The sequence below is a fragment of the Symphalangus syndactylus genome, chromosome 6 (assembly GCF_028878055.3).
Source record: "Symphalangus syndactylus isolate Jambi chromosome 6, NHGRI_mSymSyn1-v2.1_pri, whole genome shotgun sequence".
Classification (NCBI taxonomy): domain Eukaryota; kingdom Metazoa; phylum Chordata; class Mammalia; order Primates; family Hylobatidae; genus Symphalangus; species Symphalangus syndactylus.
In genome coordinates, this window is record NC_072428.2 from 48,894,237 (window position 1) to 48,912,674 (window position 18,438).

Genomic DNA, 18,438 nt, shown 5'->3' on the forward strand with positions numbered 1-18,438 from the left:
GGTGTTTCTTTCTTTTCTTTTTTTTTTTCATTTCCTCACTTAAAACTACAGGCTAAGCTTCACGGCCAGTAGGACTTGGGATCTAACATATACCCTGGCTGTCCTAACGCTGACGTGGGTCAACTTGTTTCCAAGAACCTTGTTCAAAGAACCCCATGATTTGTGCTAAGGATGCCACCTCTCGTTCTGGATCTAGGCTGGCCTCCACGTAATAAAGAGGGAGCCATCTGAAAAGAGTTTCTTGCAATAACGGCTGCTCTAATTCCCACAAGAGGCAGCCAAGCATGGGTGAGGGAGCAGTTTTGTGTCTGGCAGCCATGGGTCTTGAGCCCACAAAGTAGGGTAAGTGAAGGAGGCTGATGGATCTTCCTGCTTCCTCTCTTTAGAGAATACTGTTATTGTCTTATACTCGTCCCTCCTTTCTTCTAAGTTCAGCTTCTTTGGCCCACTTAGTTTCCCAACTATAGAAAGATACATAGCTCCTTTGACCTTGAGGCTAATATTTCTTTTTTTCTGAAATGGAGTCTCACTCTGTCGCCCAGGCTGGAGTGTAGTGGCATGATCTCGGCTCACTGCAACCTCCAGCTCCCGGGTTCAAGCAATTTTCCTGTCTCAGCTTCCAAGTAGCTGGGATTACAGGTGCATGCCACCATGCCTGGCCAATTTTTGTATTTTTAGTTGAGATGGGGTTTCACCATGTTGGCCAGGCTGGTCTCGAACTCTTAACCTCCAGTGATCCACCCACCTCGGCCTCCCAAAGTGCTGGGATTACAGGTGTGAGATACCATGCCCGGCCAAGGCTAATATTTCTGAAACTTTCCCGAGGTAGGTCCCTGCCTTGAGCCATTTTTGTTTTCCCTAGCAGTTTTTTTAAAAGTCCCTGGTATAACTGGACTGATATGGCCAATTCTTTAACTCTATGGGATCCAAACTCACATACTTTCTCTTTTTTTTTTCCCTCCCGCAAAGATGAGTGATTTTTTTCCTATCTGTGTATGGAGCATAAAGGTGAGATGAGGGTGGGGAGGTCATGTGAAGGATATTTGAGTCTCTGCTCATTAAATTCAAATGCATGCAGAAGCCCCATGAATTCTGCCATGAATTTTTCCAGGCCAGATTCATGAGTTTACTGAGAATTAAATTAAGGCAGAGCTCACATAATCAGATTTGTCCATGCAGGAAACTTGGCAATAGCTTAAAAATTGCTGGCCTAGGCTTCCACAGTTGGTGGGCAATGTCCCCTACTGGGGCCTGACACTGTTGGTGTTGTTTCTTGCCCACAGGAGATGGGACAAGGTCTACTGCTCAGCATGGGCTGTCACACTCATGGGCAGCTGAGCCAACCCACGTGCTCCTTGGGTTGGAAGACTGTCATGCTTCATGCAGGCATCTGCTGGAAAGAGTGTTCAGGTCACTGAAGCTGCCTTCCTGATATTTCAGAGGTATGTGGGAAAATTCTTAGTCACAAATAATATTAGAAATCAGAATAATTTTTTTAATAATTGTGCCCAGACCACGTGGGAGGTTTCCAATTAAAGAGAGACTTTGCATTTTAGTCTAATGACTGGTTTAACATGTATAATTCCCTGTTGGTACTTCCTTTGCATATTAAAATGACTGTTTTTTCAAATCTGTCCTTTAAATACACAATTGGCTACAATGCAGGCTATAAATATCTCTTCTGTGCTGTATTAATTAAAAAGTCGAGCATCTTATACATTTTAATGTACCTTGTCATCCATACTGATTCTAGCATTTTCAGGAGAACATTTCTGTGTTTGTTTTCAGACTTAAGTAGAAGGAAACAATCTTTATTAAATACTTGTGAGAAGGAAAAAGACTGAAGTTATGTATTTAGAAATGTTGATGGTCTGGCTAAAGTAATCATTCTGCCATTTTGAGTGGAATCTTTCCAATGAAGGGCAGTTAGGACTGCCTGACAGAAGATAAAACCTGTGGGGCCCACAGCTCTCCAAGCTGAGATTCTAGGAGCTGGGCAAACATGAAAAGGGGAAGAGGTGGAGGCTGGGGGAGGATGGAGGAACAGGAAAAAAAATGAGAAAGGGGCAGAAAAGAATGGGAGTGCTGAGAGACACTTTGGTAGACTGACTCTACAGCATGGTTTAGAGGTGACTCCTGTCAATGTGCTTCCCATGCACTGCTAGTTCACTCATTTCCTGCAGCCTGGGACATCAGGTAAGAATCTGTGGCTGCTGCTCCCCCTCCGCCCTCCCAGCCCTGGGCACAGTGAACTTGCACTGGAAAAGAGTTCCAGGTATCTCACCGGTCATAGTCCATGACCGCTATGGACAAGTGGATTTGGTCAATATTCTCGGGAGGGACATCAAAGACTATGGCTTCGTTGTAAACAGGATTCAAGGTGTTCCTCTTGGTGGATGTTTTCCTCTTCTTCAGTCGTCTGCCATCACACATCAGCGAGACTTTCACGTAGGGATCTGGACAGACCATGAGAAGCAGGGGTACTGTGAGGATACGTACAGATTTAGGTGGGCAGTTATATCACTGTGGGTTTTCATGGACTATGTTTGAACTCCTTTACCTGCCTGTGGACTGGAGTTGGAGGACTGTCATTAATATGATATCCGGGGAGCAACTAGAGTTAGGATAATTAAGTCACTCATTCAAGAAAAAGCACAGGATACTGTCTCCTGAAAATGTGTGTAATTTAAAAATAGTTTGAAAACATCTGTTAAGGAATTAGGAGACATTCCAGCTAGAACTCAAGACTGGCCTGGCCAGGATAGCAAGAGAAATGCACTGGCATTTGCAAGACTGAAAACAGGCCCCCCCAACTCTGAGCCACCTCAGGGAATCTTTTCAGGTCTTTAAGAAAGGGAATTCCTAGATTCTGAATTTCTGAATTCCTAGAGGACAGAGAGAACATCTGGGAGTGGAATTCCTTAAGTACAGAGACCTTGAGCCCCTAGAGTGGCCTGCCCTTGGGTTGCAAAAGGAGAAGCAGCTCAGCATATCAGGGAGAGAAAGGCCACAGGCTTCCTTGTGGTGCAACACTGTGATGGGGCGACAGGTGGCAAGGCTGGCCTCTGCCCCAGATAGGGCTCTTCTGGTTCTAACAGCTATCTCACTCTTCTTCTGTTCGTTGGGAAGTCCTTGTTCTATTTTCACCTGCATAACCACGCATTGCTGTGACTCCCATATGCAGTCCAGTAGGGACTTAGATGACCAGAGGGACCACAGCTTTTTCTTTTTTTTCTGCTTAAAATAAAAAAAAACACTGGGGTATAGGATGCAGAATATATTGCATCCGATGTTCTTTGATTTCAGAGGATGTAAGCCAGGGTGTACTGGGTGTTTTGTGACCACATTTGGGAAACACCTGCAGAGGTTGCTTGTGAATTTGTACAGTTAGCAATGCATATAGAGGCATTTTTTTTTCTTGTTAGGGTTCAGAATTTAATGCTTGGTTTACTGGAAAAACTAAAATTCACAGTTAACTTTAATAAGGAAATAGGATTGTTCTCAGTCTTCAATGAGCCTGGGATGATGATATTTGAGGAAAGACCCAATTAGATAAGCTTTATCAATGTGTGTAAATGGTAGGTCCAGTTCACAATTATGGTGAGGGAGACCCAAGAGAGTACTATTGTCCCTTGTTATCCACAAGGAATTGGTTTCAGGACTCTTCACAGATAGGAAAATCCAAGGATGCTCAAGTCCCTTATATAAAATGGCATCGTATTTGCATATAACCTATGCACATTCTCCCATATACTTTAAATAATCTCTAGATTGCTTACAATACCTAATCCAGCATAAATGCTGTGTAAATAGTTGTTATACTGTATTGTTTAAAAAACTATATTATTTTTATTGTTGTATTATTTTTTTCCTGAGTATTTTTAATCCATCGTTGGTTGAATCTACAGATGTGGAAATGGTGGATACAGAAGGCTAAATGTAATAATAACAATAATTAACAATATGTAGCAATTAATATATGCTAGCACTGTTCTCATGGCTTTATATTTATTAATGCAGTTTTACAACAGCCCAGTAAGCCAGACACTATAATTACTCTCATCTTACCGATGGGAATCCAAAGCTCAGAGAGGTAAAATGACTTGCCCAAGGTCACACAGGTGTTAGGACTAGGACTAAGCCTAGGCAGTCTGGTTCCAGAGTCAATGTGCTTCATTACCATACTAAAACTTCATAAGGTACTTACTACAGTAGAAGTGCATGAGGAAGTCTGAATTGGAAAATGCCCCACCTGATGCTCCTGTTATGTCCATTGCCTTTAAATTCCTTGCTTTTATAATGGTAATGGTCAGCCTGCCAGCCGTTGGAAGATAGCACAGGGAAAACATCAGCTCTCCCAGATCCACGTTGTCCTGTTGAGAAAGCACAAACTAAAATATTAGAAAGTGTCTCCAGCCTGGCGTGCAAGAGGCTCAGCTTCAAGCCGCACTGAAAGGGAACACACTGCCCCTTTTGCTCAGCTTGTGAATCCCTGGTATATCTTCCGTTCATGTCAGTCACAGGGGGAATAATAAATTCCTGCACTTTGGGAGCACCTCACCCTAAGGAGGCATAGTCTATCTTTGGCTGGCAAAGCTGTAAGCCTGTTCAGGCCTCTGCCACCATATATCCAGTCACCGGCAGCCCTGTACAGACTCATGTATCCAGGTAGCCCCGAACACATCCTCCAGCGCAGAAGTCTCACAGCCTTAACAATCCTCCACAGACTCCCCCATGTGGCTCCACTCATATCACTACTACAATGCACACAGAGCCTCCAGGTCAAAGCTACACAAAGAGGTGCCCTGCAGTACTGTGGTGCCCCACCCACGGCCCAGGGGAGCTCTGCACACAGCCCTGTGCAGCATCATGAAGCCTCTCAACAGGTTTCCATACCACTCCACACACTCTCCTACATAGCCCCCTCAAACTTGCCACCATATTCCTGTATACTCCTGATACCCCCGACCTCCCACATGCGATCCCCATGCCACAGAGCACTGCACACACCCTGGCTGCACACAGTCTGTGCAGACCAGCACACAGCTCCACTGGACCCCGGAAACTTACAGCCTGTCGCATAGCTCCAAATAAGGACACTGCGTGAGCCTGAGAGTGGCAACCTGCAAGCCTACACATTCAGAGCCCCGGACACACCCAAGTACTTGCCTAGTCCTGCACAGCCCCCATGCAGGGAGAGAACAGAGACCCAGACTCCCAGGTGGCCCTGCTGCCTGCCTCTCACAGTTCCACTTTGCAGCAGCTCTTTCCTTTTGTTGGCGTGCCTCTAAAGACCCCCATTTCCCTCCACTGGGGAAGATATCTCAGGCAGTGTGCAGCCATTCAAATAGGTCAGAAGACACAATTCTCTTTCTCCTTTGTAGCTCAGGGAGAGTATAACCAGAAAGGAGGGAAAAAAAGCCATGTCATCTCGTTTCAATTTCTGAGAGACACCTGAGGTTATTGAGCTGAGGTGCCTGTGTCTAATTAATACAGTTTCCTACTGACAATGCTCTGGGGATTCAGGTTCTTGCCCTCAATGTCCACAGCTTTCCCTCCTCTTCTCAGTTCTCCAAGGATGCTTCTATTTTTAGAAGCACAGATTCAGCTCTGGAAGGTCACCTCGCCCAACCTCCCTTTCTTGATTGCTTCCACAGGAGGATGAGGAAAAGGGATCTATTCGGTCACTAAGCAGACGGGTTACTCTGTGTCTTCTTGCATCGTGCATTGCTCGCCCAGTGTAAATAAATGACCTCTCCTTGAGAGCTAGGCTTTCCTGGTTCCTGGAGCCCTGATCTCAAGAGACGCAGGTGAATGGGCCTTCCTCTTTTGGGAGATATAGGGGCTTGGGGACTAGAATTCTACAGGACTGGAGGTTTTACACACAGCAGACTCTGCTTGCTCTGCGGTGCTGGGTTCCCTATTGCAGGAGCAGTGTCTGCCCTTACTGAAGAGGGAAGGATTGACCCAGCCTCCTGCTGGTGGCAGAAAGGAAAGAGAGACCACAGCTGTCCCCACATATCACCCTTTTGTTTCCTGACTCCCTGGTCCACTTTGCTCTTCAACTTCTGTTCTTCCTTTAAAAGGCTTTTCACAGCACCTAGCTCTCTCCTCTCCCCTCATCCTTCTCAGAAAATCTTGGTTTGGCAAAGTAAATACAGAATTAACCAAAACTATGCCTATGAAGCTTCATAATCAATTCTTTCAACATACATTTCCTGAGGCCCCGCACTGTGCACACACTTTGTAAGGTTCAGGATGTGAAAATGCATGCTGTCTAATCTCTGCCCTCAAGGCTGAGGCACATAATTAAATGTGATGTGTCAGATTACTTCCATGCTAGGTATGTCGGTTTGTTTGTTTTCCTCTGACATAAGCCCATTCAAAAATATTTATACAATATGGCTATTTGCTCATAAGTTAAAAGAGAAAAAAAATCAAACCTCAGACTTGATGGTATATTCAGAATGTAAACCAGGCAAAAGTCCACATTTGTACTTTACAAAATAGCAAATTAGCTGGGTCCAGTGGCACCTGCCTACAATCCTAGCTACTCTGGAGGCTAAGGCAGGAGGATCACTTGGGCCCAGGAGTACAAGGACAGCTTAGGCAATCTAGCAAGATGCTGTCTTTTTTAAAAAAAAAAAAAAAAAAAAAAAGGAACAAACAACAGGCAGCTATGTGCCTCTACCATGGATAAGAACCAAAATAGCAAGTAGATATTCACACTTTGAATAGATCATCTAAGAGAGAACACTGGAATTCCACAAAAAAGTGACAGGAAGCACCAAAAGTAACAAAGGAAAAGGAAGCAATGTAGCCTGCTCGGGGGGTTTGGCTGGGAGCTGGGAGAAGCTCCCTAACACAGGGAAAGGGTAAGTGAGAGACCTCTCAGGGTCCACATTCCCACCACATACTATCCTACTCACAGGAGAGCCCCTCGATCCTCACAGGCCTCGAGACTAACACAGAGAGCTGCCTAGAAAATGCACAGTGGTATTGCTTCAAAGAGGGAGCTCATGCTGTGACCCACAGGCCCGTAAGCCCTGAGCAGCACAGTGACATTCTGAAAGCCGAGCCCCTTAAAGGACTATGTCTTGCCCTGGTTTTGATGCTACTGATGTTACCACCAGGCCAGGGAGGAGATGAGGCCAGATACTTTCATGCACCCTAAGGATAAATCCCACTGTTACTAGTGCTACAAGCTGCTGGGGGACTGAGGCATGAGCAAATCACATGCTGCACAATTACCTACCTATGCTGCTCCCAATGAGAGTGTCTGTGCCCTCCCCAGTGGCAGCCCTGAACTGAAGCCACCACTGCCCTCATCTGAGCATTCTGCCGACTGCCTGGGGACCACCCTGTTCCTACCTATCATAGCCATGCCTGAACATATTACCAGGGGACCTGAGGACAAGTCTCAATTCTGCCAACCTGGTCCTGTCTCCTCAGTACTTGAGCATGCCATCCAGGGGCTTGGAAATCACCCAGCCTAGTCCACCACTGTTGGTACATATGCACTCTTCCCAGGGTCTGGGGTGCAGGCAACTCAACCCCCTGATACCACCACAATTGGCACCCACTTGCAAGCACCATAAGACTGGCCCATTCAACCCATTACAGCTCAGACCAACTTGGATTTCAGTGAGTGGCCCAATCACTGCTATTGCCATTGCCCACATCAAGCCTGCTGACCAAGGGCAAGAGAACCAGTCCACATGCCAGGCCCACTGATGCCACTACTAGCATTTCAGCAAGCCACCTGGAAGCCCAATAATTGGCCCACTTGGACCCACTAATACCAGAGCCAGCTCAAAGACAGGCATCTTCAGACCACTGCTACACCACTGGGGCCAGAAAACTGGCCTACCTAATAACCTAGTTCCCAGAAAACTTTACCACAGCCTCCACTAATAACCACACCCTAAGCTATCAAGGAAATCACAGATACCACTGACACTATTTATAGCCAAGGAGATCATACAGAGACTACACTATTGCTTGCATCCAAAATCAAAGCCAAAGTGCCCTACTCAACCAACATCATAGATAATCTTCAGAGAAGAGTACTCTCTACAAAAGCAAATTTAAAAAAATTGGAAGAAGTGATTGTTACATCAGATGTGCAGATATTAACATAAGGACACAGGAAACATGAAAAAGCAAGGAAATATGACACCTTCAAAGGAACACAATAATTCTACAGCAACAGATACCAATAAAAAATCAATGAAATCATGGGTAAATAATTGAAATTACTGATTTCAAAGAAGCTCAGCAAGCAAGATAATTTTGAAAAACAATACAGAAAATTGGAAAAGAATTCATCAAAGAGATACACATTTTTTAAAAGAACCAAACAGAAATTCTAGAACTGAAGAATTCATTGAATAAAATACAAAATACAGTCAAACCTCCAACAATAGATTAAACAGAAGAAAGAATCTCAGAACTTAAAATCTTTTGAAATAATCCAGTCAGACAAAAATAAATAAAAAGAATAAAAAAGAATGAGAAACGCTTTGTGACATATGGGACAACATAAAGTGACCCAGTATTCCAATTATCAGTGTCCCCAAGGGCAAAGAGAGAATGAAAGGGTTAGAAAATCTATTTAATGAAATAATAGATGAAAACTTCCCCAATCTAGAAAAAGACTTATATAGGGGGCTCAGAGAACCCCACAGAAATACAAAGCAAGAAAGTCTTCTCCACAGCATATTACAGTCAAACTATTTAAAGTCAAAGATAAAGAGGGGATTCCAACAACAGCAAGACAAAAGTGTCTAGTCACCTATAAAGGAAACACCATCAGGCTAACAAAGTATTTCTCAGCAGAAACAATACAGGGCAAGAGAGACATATTCAAAGTGCTGAAAGAAAGAAAAAAGCCACTTAAGTATACTATCTAGCAAAATTATCCTTCACAAAAAAGTCCTTCCCAGAGAAAAAAATGCTGACGGAATTTATCACCACTAGACTGGTCCTAGAAGAAATGTCCACAGAAGTCTTAAACCTGGAATAAAAAAGATAACATTTACCATCATGAAAACACATCAAAGTATAAAACTCACTGGTAAATTAAACACACAAATGAGGAAGAGAAAGAATTCAAATGCTATAGCTACAGAAAATCACCAAACCAAAATGACAAACAATTAGAAAAAAAGAGAGGAACAAAGAACATACAAAACAACCAGAAAACAATTAAGAACATGACAGGAACAAAGCCTTGCATATTAAAAGCAATCTTGAGGCTGGGCGTGGTGGCTTACACCTGCAATTCCAGCACTTTGAGAGGCCAAGGCAGGTGAATCACCTGAGGTCAGGAGTTCGAGACCAGCCTGGCCAACATGGTGAAACCCCATCTTTCCTAAAAATACAAAAATTAGCCAGGTGTGGTGCCGGGTGCCTGTAATCCCAGCTACTTGGGAGGGTGAGGCAGGAGAATTGCTTGAACCTGGGAGGCAGAGGTTGCAGTGAGCTGAGACTGTGCCATTGCATTCCAGCCTGGGTGACAAGAGTAAAACTCTGTCTCAAAAAGAAAAAAAAAAGAGATATTGAATGGAAATAGATTAAATTATCTGCTTAAAATATATAGACTGGCTGAATAAAAAAGAAAACATTATCCAACTATATGCTGCCTACAAGAAATACACTTTACCTGTCAAGATACATATATACCCAAAGTAAAGGGATGGAAAAAAATTCCACTCAAACAGAAACCCCAAGTGAGCAGAAGTAGTTATATCAGATCAAACAGACTTTAGGTCAAAAACAGTAAAAATGACAAAGACAAAGAAGGTCATTATATAATGATAAAGGGATCAATCCAGCAAGAGGATACAACAATTCTGAATTCTTATGCATCCAACCCTGGAGTGCCCAGATTCATAAAGCAAATATAACTACAGCTAAAGACAGAGATAGACTCCCATAAAATAATACTGGGGAAATTCAACACCTCATTCTCAGCATTAGTCAAATCATCTAGACAGAAAATCAATGACAACAAAAAATTGGATTTAAACTACACTTTAGACCAAGTGGAACTAACACACACTTACAGAACATTTTATTCAACAACTGTAAAATATACATTCTTCTAAGCACATGAAACATTCTCCAGGATACAGCATATGTTAGGTCACAAAACAATTCTCAACACATTTTTAAAAATCAAAATCATATCAAGTATCTTCAGATCACAATGGAATAAAACAATAAATCAATACTGGGAGGAACTCTGGGACCTACAGATACATGGAAATTAAAAAAACATGCTTCTGAATGACCACTGGGTCAATGAAGAAATTAAGATGAAAAGCAAAACATTTCTTGAAACAAATGTAAATAAGACATGTGCCAAAACCAATGGGATAGAGTGAAAGCAGTGTTAAGAGGAAGTTTGACGTAGGCAATAAATGCCTACATCAAAAAAGTAGAAAGATTTCAAACAACCCAATGACGCATCTCAAGGAACCACGAAAGCAAGAATAAACCAAAGTCAAAATTAGAAGAAAAGAAATAATAAAGAGCTGAACTAAATGAGATAGACTAAAAAATACACAGAATAAATGAAATGAAAAGTTGATTCTTCAAAAAAAAGATAAACAAAATTGATAAACCACTAGCTAGACTAACCAAGAAGACAGAAGACAAAACAATAAATGAAAAGGGAGATATTACAACTGATACAATAGAAATACAAAGATCATCACACACAATTATGAATAACTGTACACTAACAAACCAGAAAACCTAGGGGAAATGGATAAATTTCTGGAAATATACAAGCTACCAAGATTGAATAAGGAAAAAATAGAAAACCTAAACAGACCAATAATGAGTAGCAAGATTGAATCAGTAATACAAAGTCTCCCAACAAAGAAAACCCAACTACTGGATGGATTAACAGCTGAAATTTACCAAACATATAAAGCAGAACTAATACAAATCCTCCTAAAACTAATTCAAAAAATGAAAGTGGAAAGAACTCTCCTCAAGTCATTATATGAGACCAACATTATCCCAGTGACAAAACCTGACAAGGACACAACAAAAAAGAAAACTACATAAATCCTCAACAAACTACTAGCAAGTCAAATCCAACACACATCAAAAAGATAATATAACATGACCAAATGGGATTTATACCAGGGATGCATGGATGGTTCAACATATGCAAATCAATAAATGTGATACATCACATAAACAAAATCAAGGACAAAAATCATATGATCATCTCAATAGATGCAGAAAAAGCATCTGATAAAATACACCATCCCTTCATGATAAAAACTCTCAATAAACCCAGTTTAGAAGGAACATGCCTCAAAATAATAAAGGTCATCTACGACAAACCCACAGATAACATCATACTGAATGTTAGTATGAACACTACTACTGAAAAGATGAAAGCCTTTCCTCTCAGATCTGTAACTCAACACTAATGCCCACTTTCACCAATCCTATTCGACATAGTACTGGAAGTCTTAGCCAGAGCAATCATGCAAGACAAAGAAATAAAAGGCATCATTCAGAACAAGGATCTCTGAGGAAAACAAATTTAAAAAATGAAATAATAAAATAAAAGGCATCCAAATTGGAAAAGAGGAAGTCAACCGTTTCTTTGCTGATATGATCTTACAGAAAAACCTAGACTCCACCAAAAAACTCTTAGATTTGATAAATTTAGTTAAGTTTCAGAATGCAAATCAACATACAAAAATCAGTAGCATCTCTATATACAGATAATGAACTAGCCAAGAAAGAAATCAAGAAGGTAATCCAATTTACAATAGCTACAAAAAATACCTAAGAACAAATTTAACTAAGGCGTTGAAAGATCTCCATAAGAAAAACTACAAAACACTAATTAAGAAATTGAAGAGGACAAAACAAATGGAAAGACATCCCATGATCATGGATCAGAAGAATTAATAATGTTAAAATGACCATACTACTGGCCGGGCATGGTGGCTCACGCCTGTAATCCCAGCACTTTGGGAGGCCGAGGCGAGTGGATCACCTGAGGTCAGGGGTTCGAGACCAGCCTGACCAACATAGAGAAACCCCATCTCTACTAAAAATACAAAATTAGCCAGGCATGGTGGCGCATGCTTGTAATCCCAGCTACTCAGGAGGCTGAGGCAGGAGAATTGCTTGAACCCGGGAAGTGGAGGTTGCAGCGAGCAGAGATTATGCCGTTGCACTCCAGCCTGGGCAACAGAGCGAAACTCCGTCTCAAACAAACAAACAAAAAAACAAAATCATACTACCTAAAGCAACTACAGACTTAATGCAATCTCTATCAAAAAACCAATGTATTTTTTCACAGAATTAATAAAACAGTCCTACAATGTGTATAACACCAAAAGAGAGCCTGAATAGCCAAAGCAATTCTGAACAAAAATGACAATGCTGGAGGCATCACACTACCTTACTTCAAAATGTACCAAAAGGCTACAGTAACCCAAACAGCATAGTATTGGTATAAAAACAGCCATATAGACAAATGGAACAGGATAGGGAGTACAGAAATGAATCCATGTATTTGCAGCCAACTGATTTTTGATCAAGGCACCAAGGAGAAAGAATACATTCTTCAATAAATGGTGCTGGGAAAATTGGAGATCCACATACAGAAAAATGAAACTGGATACCTATGGCTTCCCATGTACAAAAATAAACAAAAGATCAGTTATAGACTTAAACATAAGACCTGAGACTGTAAAACTACTAAAAAAATGGAGAAAACATTTCAAGACATCATTCTGGGCAAATATTTCATAGCTAAGGCCTGCCTGAAGAGCAGACAATAAAACAAAAAATAAACAAATGGGATTATATTAAATTTATTAAATTTAAAAGCTCATGAACAGCAAAGGAAACAATCAACAGACTGAGGAGACAATGTGTTGAATGAGAAAATACTTGCAAACTAGTCATCCTATGAGGGACTAATATGCAGGATATAAAAGGAACTCAAACAACTCAAAAATTTCAAAAAACCCAAATGATATCATTCAAAGTGGGCAAAAGACATGAATAGATATTTATCAAGAAAAGAGATACATACAAATGGCCAACAGATTTATGAAAAAATGCTCAGCATCACTAGTAATTAGGGAAATGCAAATTAAAACCACATTGAGATACCATCTTATCCCAGTTAGAATGACTATTATTAAAAAGACAAAAAATAACATGCTAGCAACAATATGGAGAAAAGGGAATTCTTATATACTGCTGGTGTGAATGTAAATTAGTACAACCACTATGGAAAACCATATGGAGACTTCTCCAAAAACTAAAAATAGAACTACCATATGATCCAGCAATACCATTACCAGGTATTTAACCAAAGGAAAAGAAATCCGTGTATCAGAGGGATATCTGCACTTGCATGTTTACTTCAGGGGTATTCTTAACAGCAAGGATATGGAATCAATCTAAGTGTCCATCGATGGACAAATTAATAAAGAAAATGTGGTATATATATATGCAATTGAACATTATTCAGCCACAAAGAAGAATGAAATTGTGTCATTCACAGCAACATGAATGGAAATGGAGGTCATTATGTTAAGTGAAATAAGTCAGGCACAGAAAGACAGATATATGTTCTCACTCATATATGGGAGCTAAACAAGTTAATCCCATGGAGATAGAGACTAGAATAGCAGATACCAGAGGGTAAGAAGGGTGTGTGGGTGGTAGGTGGCATATAGGGAAGTTGGTTAGTAAATATAAACATACAGTTTGATAGAAGAATAGGCTCCAATATTCGATAGCAGAGTAGGGTGACTATAGTAGCAACAATATATTTTATATCACAAAGTAGCTAGAAGAGAGGACTTGAAATGTTGCCAACACATAGGAATGATAAATACTCAAGGTAATGGATCCTCCAAAAACTCTGACTTGATGAATACACATTCTATGCATGTAATAAATATTCATATGTACCCCATATATATCTATAATATTTTGTATCAATAAAAGGAATGTAAGCTCTGTAAGAACAGAAACTTTCTCTGTCTTGTTGCATCCCAGCTGCCTAGAACAGCCTCTAGTTCAACAATAAAAGATGCTCAATAAATATTAGTTGATTCTTCTAATGAAAACAAGCAAATTTTTTAAAAAAGTTCTCAAGGAGAAAATGCTTGATTTTATTTTCAAGTGCTTGTAAAATAAATCCTTTAAAATTTTCTAAACTATAAAATTAAAATGACAAAATTCCAATATAGAAATTTTCAAGTAAAATAGTAAAATATCCCATTTTCTCATACATATACTAGCCTATGTCATTCATTTCCTAAGAGCAACAGAGTGAATAATCATCCAGATTTTTAAATTTTCACTCATTCATCCATCCATTAGTTTATTCATCCATTCACCTATTCTTTTAGCATTTGTTGTGGTTGTGGTATTTGAGCATTGTTTTTTTCCAGAGGCTGGGAACTAAATCTTCAGTGGTAAACAACAGACACTATGTTTCGAGGAGATATGGGCTTCCTGGGATATGGAGCAAGAGTTCATTGCCATCTGATGCTAATTCTGCTTCCTCCCTATGAGCTGATGCTGATTTGAGGTCAAGAAGCTGTAGATCTTGATGTTTGTAAACATTCCCTTAAATCAGTGGTTCTCAACCAGGAGTAATTTTGCTCCCCAATAAGTCATTTGACACTATCTGGAGGAATTTTTGCTTGTCACAACTGTGGGGGAGGGTGTGTTACTGATATCCAGTGGGTAGAGCTCAGGGATGCTGCAAAACATCCTATGATGCATAGGGAAGCCACTCAATACAAAAAATTATCTAGTCCAAAAGGTCAATAGCGCTAAGGTTGAAGAACTCTAATTTACACAGAAATGCTTAGATTCTTACTAAAATTTTTCTGGAATGATAATAAAAGTCAAATATAGAGGGGTGGCAGAGTATTTGGCTTTTTTTTTTTTAAAGCTTGATAGGTATCAGATATGAAGAAGTGTTACTGACAGCTGGGTACCCTGGAAAGCACAAGGGGAAGAAAAACACCATACAAAGAAAGCTTCATTTACCCCAGCATTGTGTGGCTAAGTTTGGTATTGTTAGAAAGATATATTGGGAATTTATAGCAAGCTAATGTTAATTCTCTATCTGTCGATCCGTAAACTCTTTCTGTGATCTGTATGGTTGTAGTGGCCTTTGATCACTGCAGTTTTTGTCTAATCCGTGCACTTTTGCATTCCTTTTCTTAGGTTGTTTGGTGAACTCCTCCCCACCTTCATGAATGTCTGAAAGGGCTGCTGCAGGAATTCAGGTTGACCAAAGCATTCACGCCCTGTCCACTGTTGTTTGTTTAGGGATGTGCACGTAATCCAAACAGGACCACTTACAGTCCTCTCTGGGGTTGAAAAATCGATATTGAGATGCATAAATGTTTATTAACCCAAATAACCCCAGCTAGAATTGTTGAAACTGTTGTAAGGTTCTTATACTATATATAGTATAAATGGCATAATATCACTTCAAGTTAGCCAGTATAAGTTAAAGATATATACTCTAAACCTGAAAGAATTGGCTAAAATAAAACAAGGAGTTATAGATAATAAACCAAAAAAGGAGATGAAATCAACGATTAAAAATATTCAGTTAATCCAAAAAAGGCAGAGAAAGGAAAAGAGAAAAAGATTAGAAGAGACAAATTTTGATAGAAATAGAAATCAGATGGTAAGGTAGTAAATTAAAACTAAACTACAATAATGACATTAAATGTGAATGGTCTGAACCTCTAAATAAAGGCAACAATTGCCTGATTAAATAAATGGCAAGACCCAATTATATGCTACCTTCAAGAAATCTACCTTAAATGTACAGATATAAATCGATAAAAAGTAAAAGAATTAACTAATAAAAATAACTAACACTAATAAAAATAAATGCCATACTAACACTAATAAAAATATATCTGGAGTGGCTAAATTAATATCAGACAAATTATATGTCAAAGCAATAAATATTACCAGGGACAAATAGAGCTATTACATTATGATAAAGGCCTCAACTCATTAAAAACGTATAAAAATTCTAAATGTTTATGCACCTCACAGCACACTCTCAAAACACATGAAGCAAAAACTAATAGAACTGTGAGGATAAATATACAGACACATCCCTAATTATACTCAGAGATTTGAATACCTAAATAACACTATCAGCTCACTTGGCCTAACTAATGGCATTTTATAAAGAGCCGTTTACCAAACAGTAATAGAATATACATTCTTTTTTTAGGTGCACCAAGAACACTATACAGGACAGATTATATTTGAATCATAAAACAGGTTTCATTTAAATTGAGAATTTCAATCATACAAAGTATATTTTCTTACCACAATGGAAATAAATTAGAAATAAATAATGAAAAGGTATCTAAAAAATATCAATGTATTTGGAAACTAACACACGTCTCTCAATCTCTCTCTCTCTCTCTCTGTTTATTTATTCTGAGACAAGGTCTTGCTTTGTTGCCCAGACTGGAGTGCAGTAGCACAATCACAGCTCACTGTAGCCTCAATCTCCTAGGCTCAAGAGATCCTCCCACCTTAACCTTACGAGTAGCTGTGACTACAGGCACGTGTCACCATGCCAGGATATATTTTTAAATTTTTTTGTAGAGATGGAGTCTTGCTATATTCTCCAGGCTGGTCTTGAACTCCTGAGCTCAATACCTCAGCCTCCCAAAGTGCTGGGATTACAGGCATGAGCCACTGTGCCTGGCCTCAACACATTTCTAAATAATCCATAGGTCAAAGAAGAAATCCAAAGGAAAACTAGAAAGTATTTTGAACTGAATTAAAATGAAAACACACATATTAAAATTTGTGGAATGCAGCCAAAGCAGTATTTACAGGGAAATTTACAGCACTAAATATCTATTTGACAAGGACAAAAATTTCATGTCAATAACCTCAGCTTCTGTTCTAAAGATCCAGAAAAATAAGAACAAATTAAAGTAAGCAGAAGAAAGGAAATAATTAAGATTAGATAAGATAAAGATGTATAATTTCAAATACTAAAATAGCCACTAAAAAGCTAATCAGTATACATAGTAAGCCATTATTACAGATAAAATGGAATAATAAAAGTGCTCAATCCAAGAGAAAAATAAGAACAAAAGTATAGATGAAACAATTAGAATTAGAAAAGGCAGATTTAAACATTGACAATTAAGTATACACATTCAATGTGTATACTTAATAACTTCAGTTGAAAGAATAGAAATGGTCAGATTGGATAACAAGGCATGACTCAACTATATGCTGTCTACAAAAAACCTACTTAAAATATCAAGACAAAAATAGATTTTTAAAGGATAAAAAACAAATTAGGCCATGTAAACACTAGTCAAAAGAAAGCTGAAGTGACTGTATTAATCTCAAAGAAGATTCCAGACTAAGTAACATTTCCATGGAGGAAACAGACATTTCATTGATAAAGGGTCCTCAAATCATCAAACAGACATAACAATTATAAATATGTATGCATCTAATAACAGACTTTCAAAATACATTAAACAAATCTGATATAATCAAGAGTAGAAATAGTCAAATCCACAAGTAGAGTTAGAGATTTAAACACTGCTCTATTAGTAGTAATTGGCTGAACATACAAGAAGAGAAGAAGTAAGAATATAAAAGACATGAACAATGTTATCAATCAACATGACCTAACTGATATTCACTCCACCCATCAATACTCAATCCTACGACAGCAAAATGCACATTCTTTTCAAGTGTATACTGAACATTCACCAAGATAAACCATATTCTTGGCCCTTAAACTCAAGAAGACTAACATTATAATGAAGTGTATTTTTTGTCAAGAATGAAATGAAATTAAAATTTACTCATAGACATCTGGAAAATCTCCAGATATTTAGAAATTAAATAATATCTTTCCAAATTATCCACAAATTAAAGAAAAATAGCAGGGTATTAAAATTATTTTAGAATGAACTGGAAATAAAAACACAAATATCAAAATCTGTAGGACACAAAGCAGTGCTTATGAGGAAATCTATAGCAGTAAATGCTTATGTTAAAAAAAAGTATCATTTCAAAATAATGATTTAAGTTTCAACTTAAGGAACATGAAAAACAAGAGAAAATGAAACAAAAAGGAGATATAAGGAAAGAAATAATAAATAAAGGGCAAAACCAATAAAACATAAAACATAAAAGAACTAGAGAAAAATCAATAAAAACAACATCCTAGTGACACTGGATCAGAAAAGAAAATGAGAAAATATTAATTATCAACATAAAAATGGAAGTCTGTAAATTTGTATAGATACCATAGACATTAAAATAAGGAAATTTTATGAATAATTTTATGACAAGAAATTTGACACTTTATATAAAATAAACAAATTACTTAAAAGATAAAAACAA

The 18,438-nt window shown here is 38.8% G+C and overlaps 1 protein-coding gene across 4 annotated transcripts in view; it reads right to left on the reverse strand.

Annotated features, from left to right (window-relative positions):
• The window catches only part of SYT9 (synaptotagmin 9), a 246,322-nt gene that overhangs the window by 71,641 nt on the left and 156,243 nt on the right, over nt 1-18,438 (reverse strand). For all 4 annotated transcript variants that reach the window (XM_055282565.2, XM_055282567.2, XM_055282566.2 and 1 more), the window contains exons 4-5: nt 4,253-4,373; nt 2,285-2,456 (exon numbers count right to left, since the gene is read on the reverse strand). In XM_055282565.2, the coding sequence (XP_055138540.1) occupies nt 2,285-2,456; nt 4,253-4,373 (293 nt within the window). The remainder of the gene's footprint in view (nt 1-2,284; nt 2,457-4,252; nt 4,374-18,438) is intronic.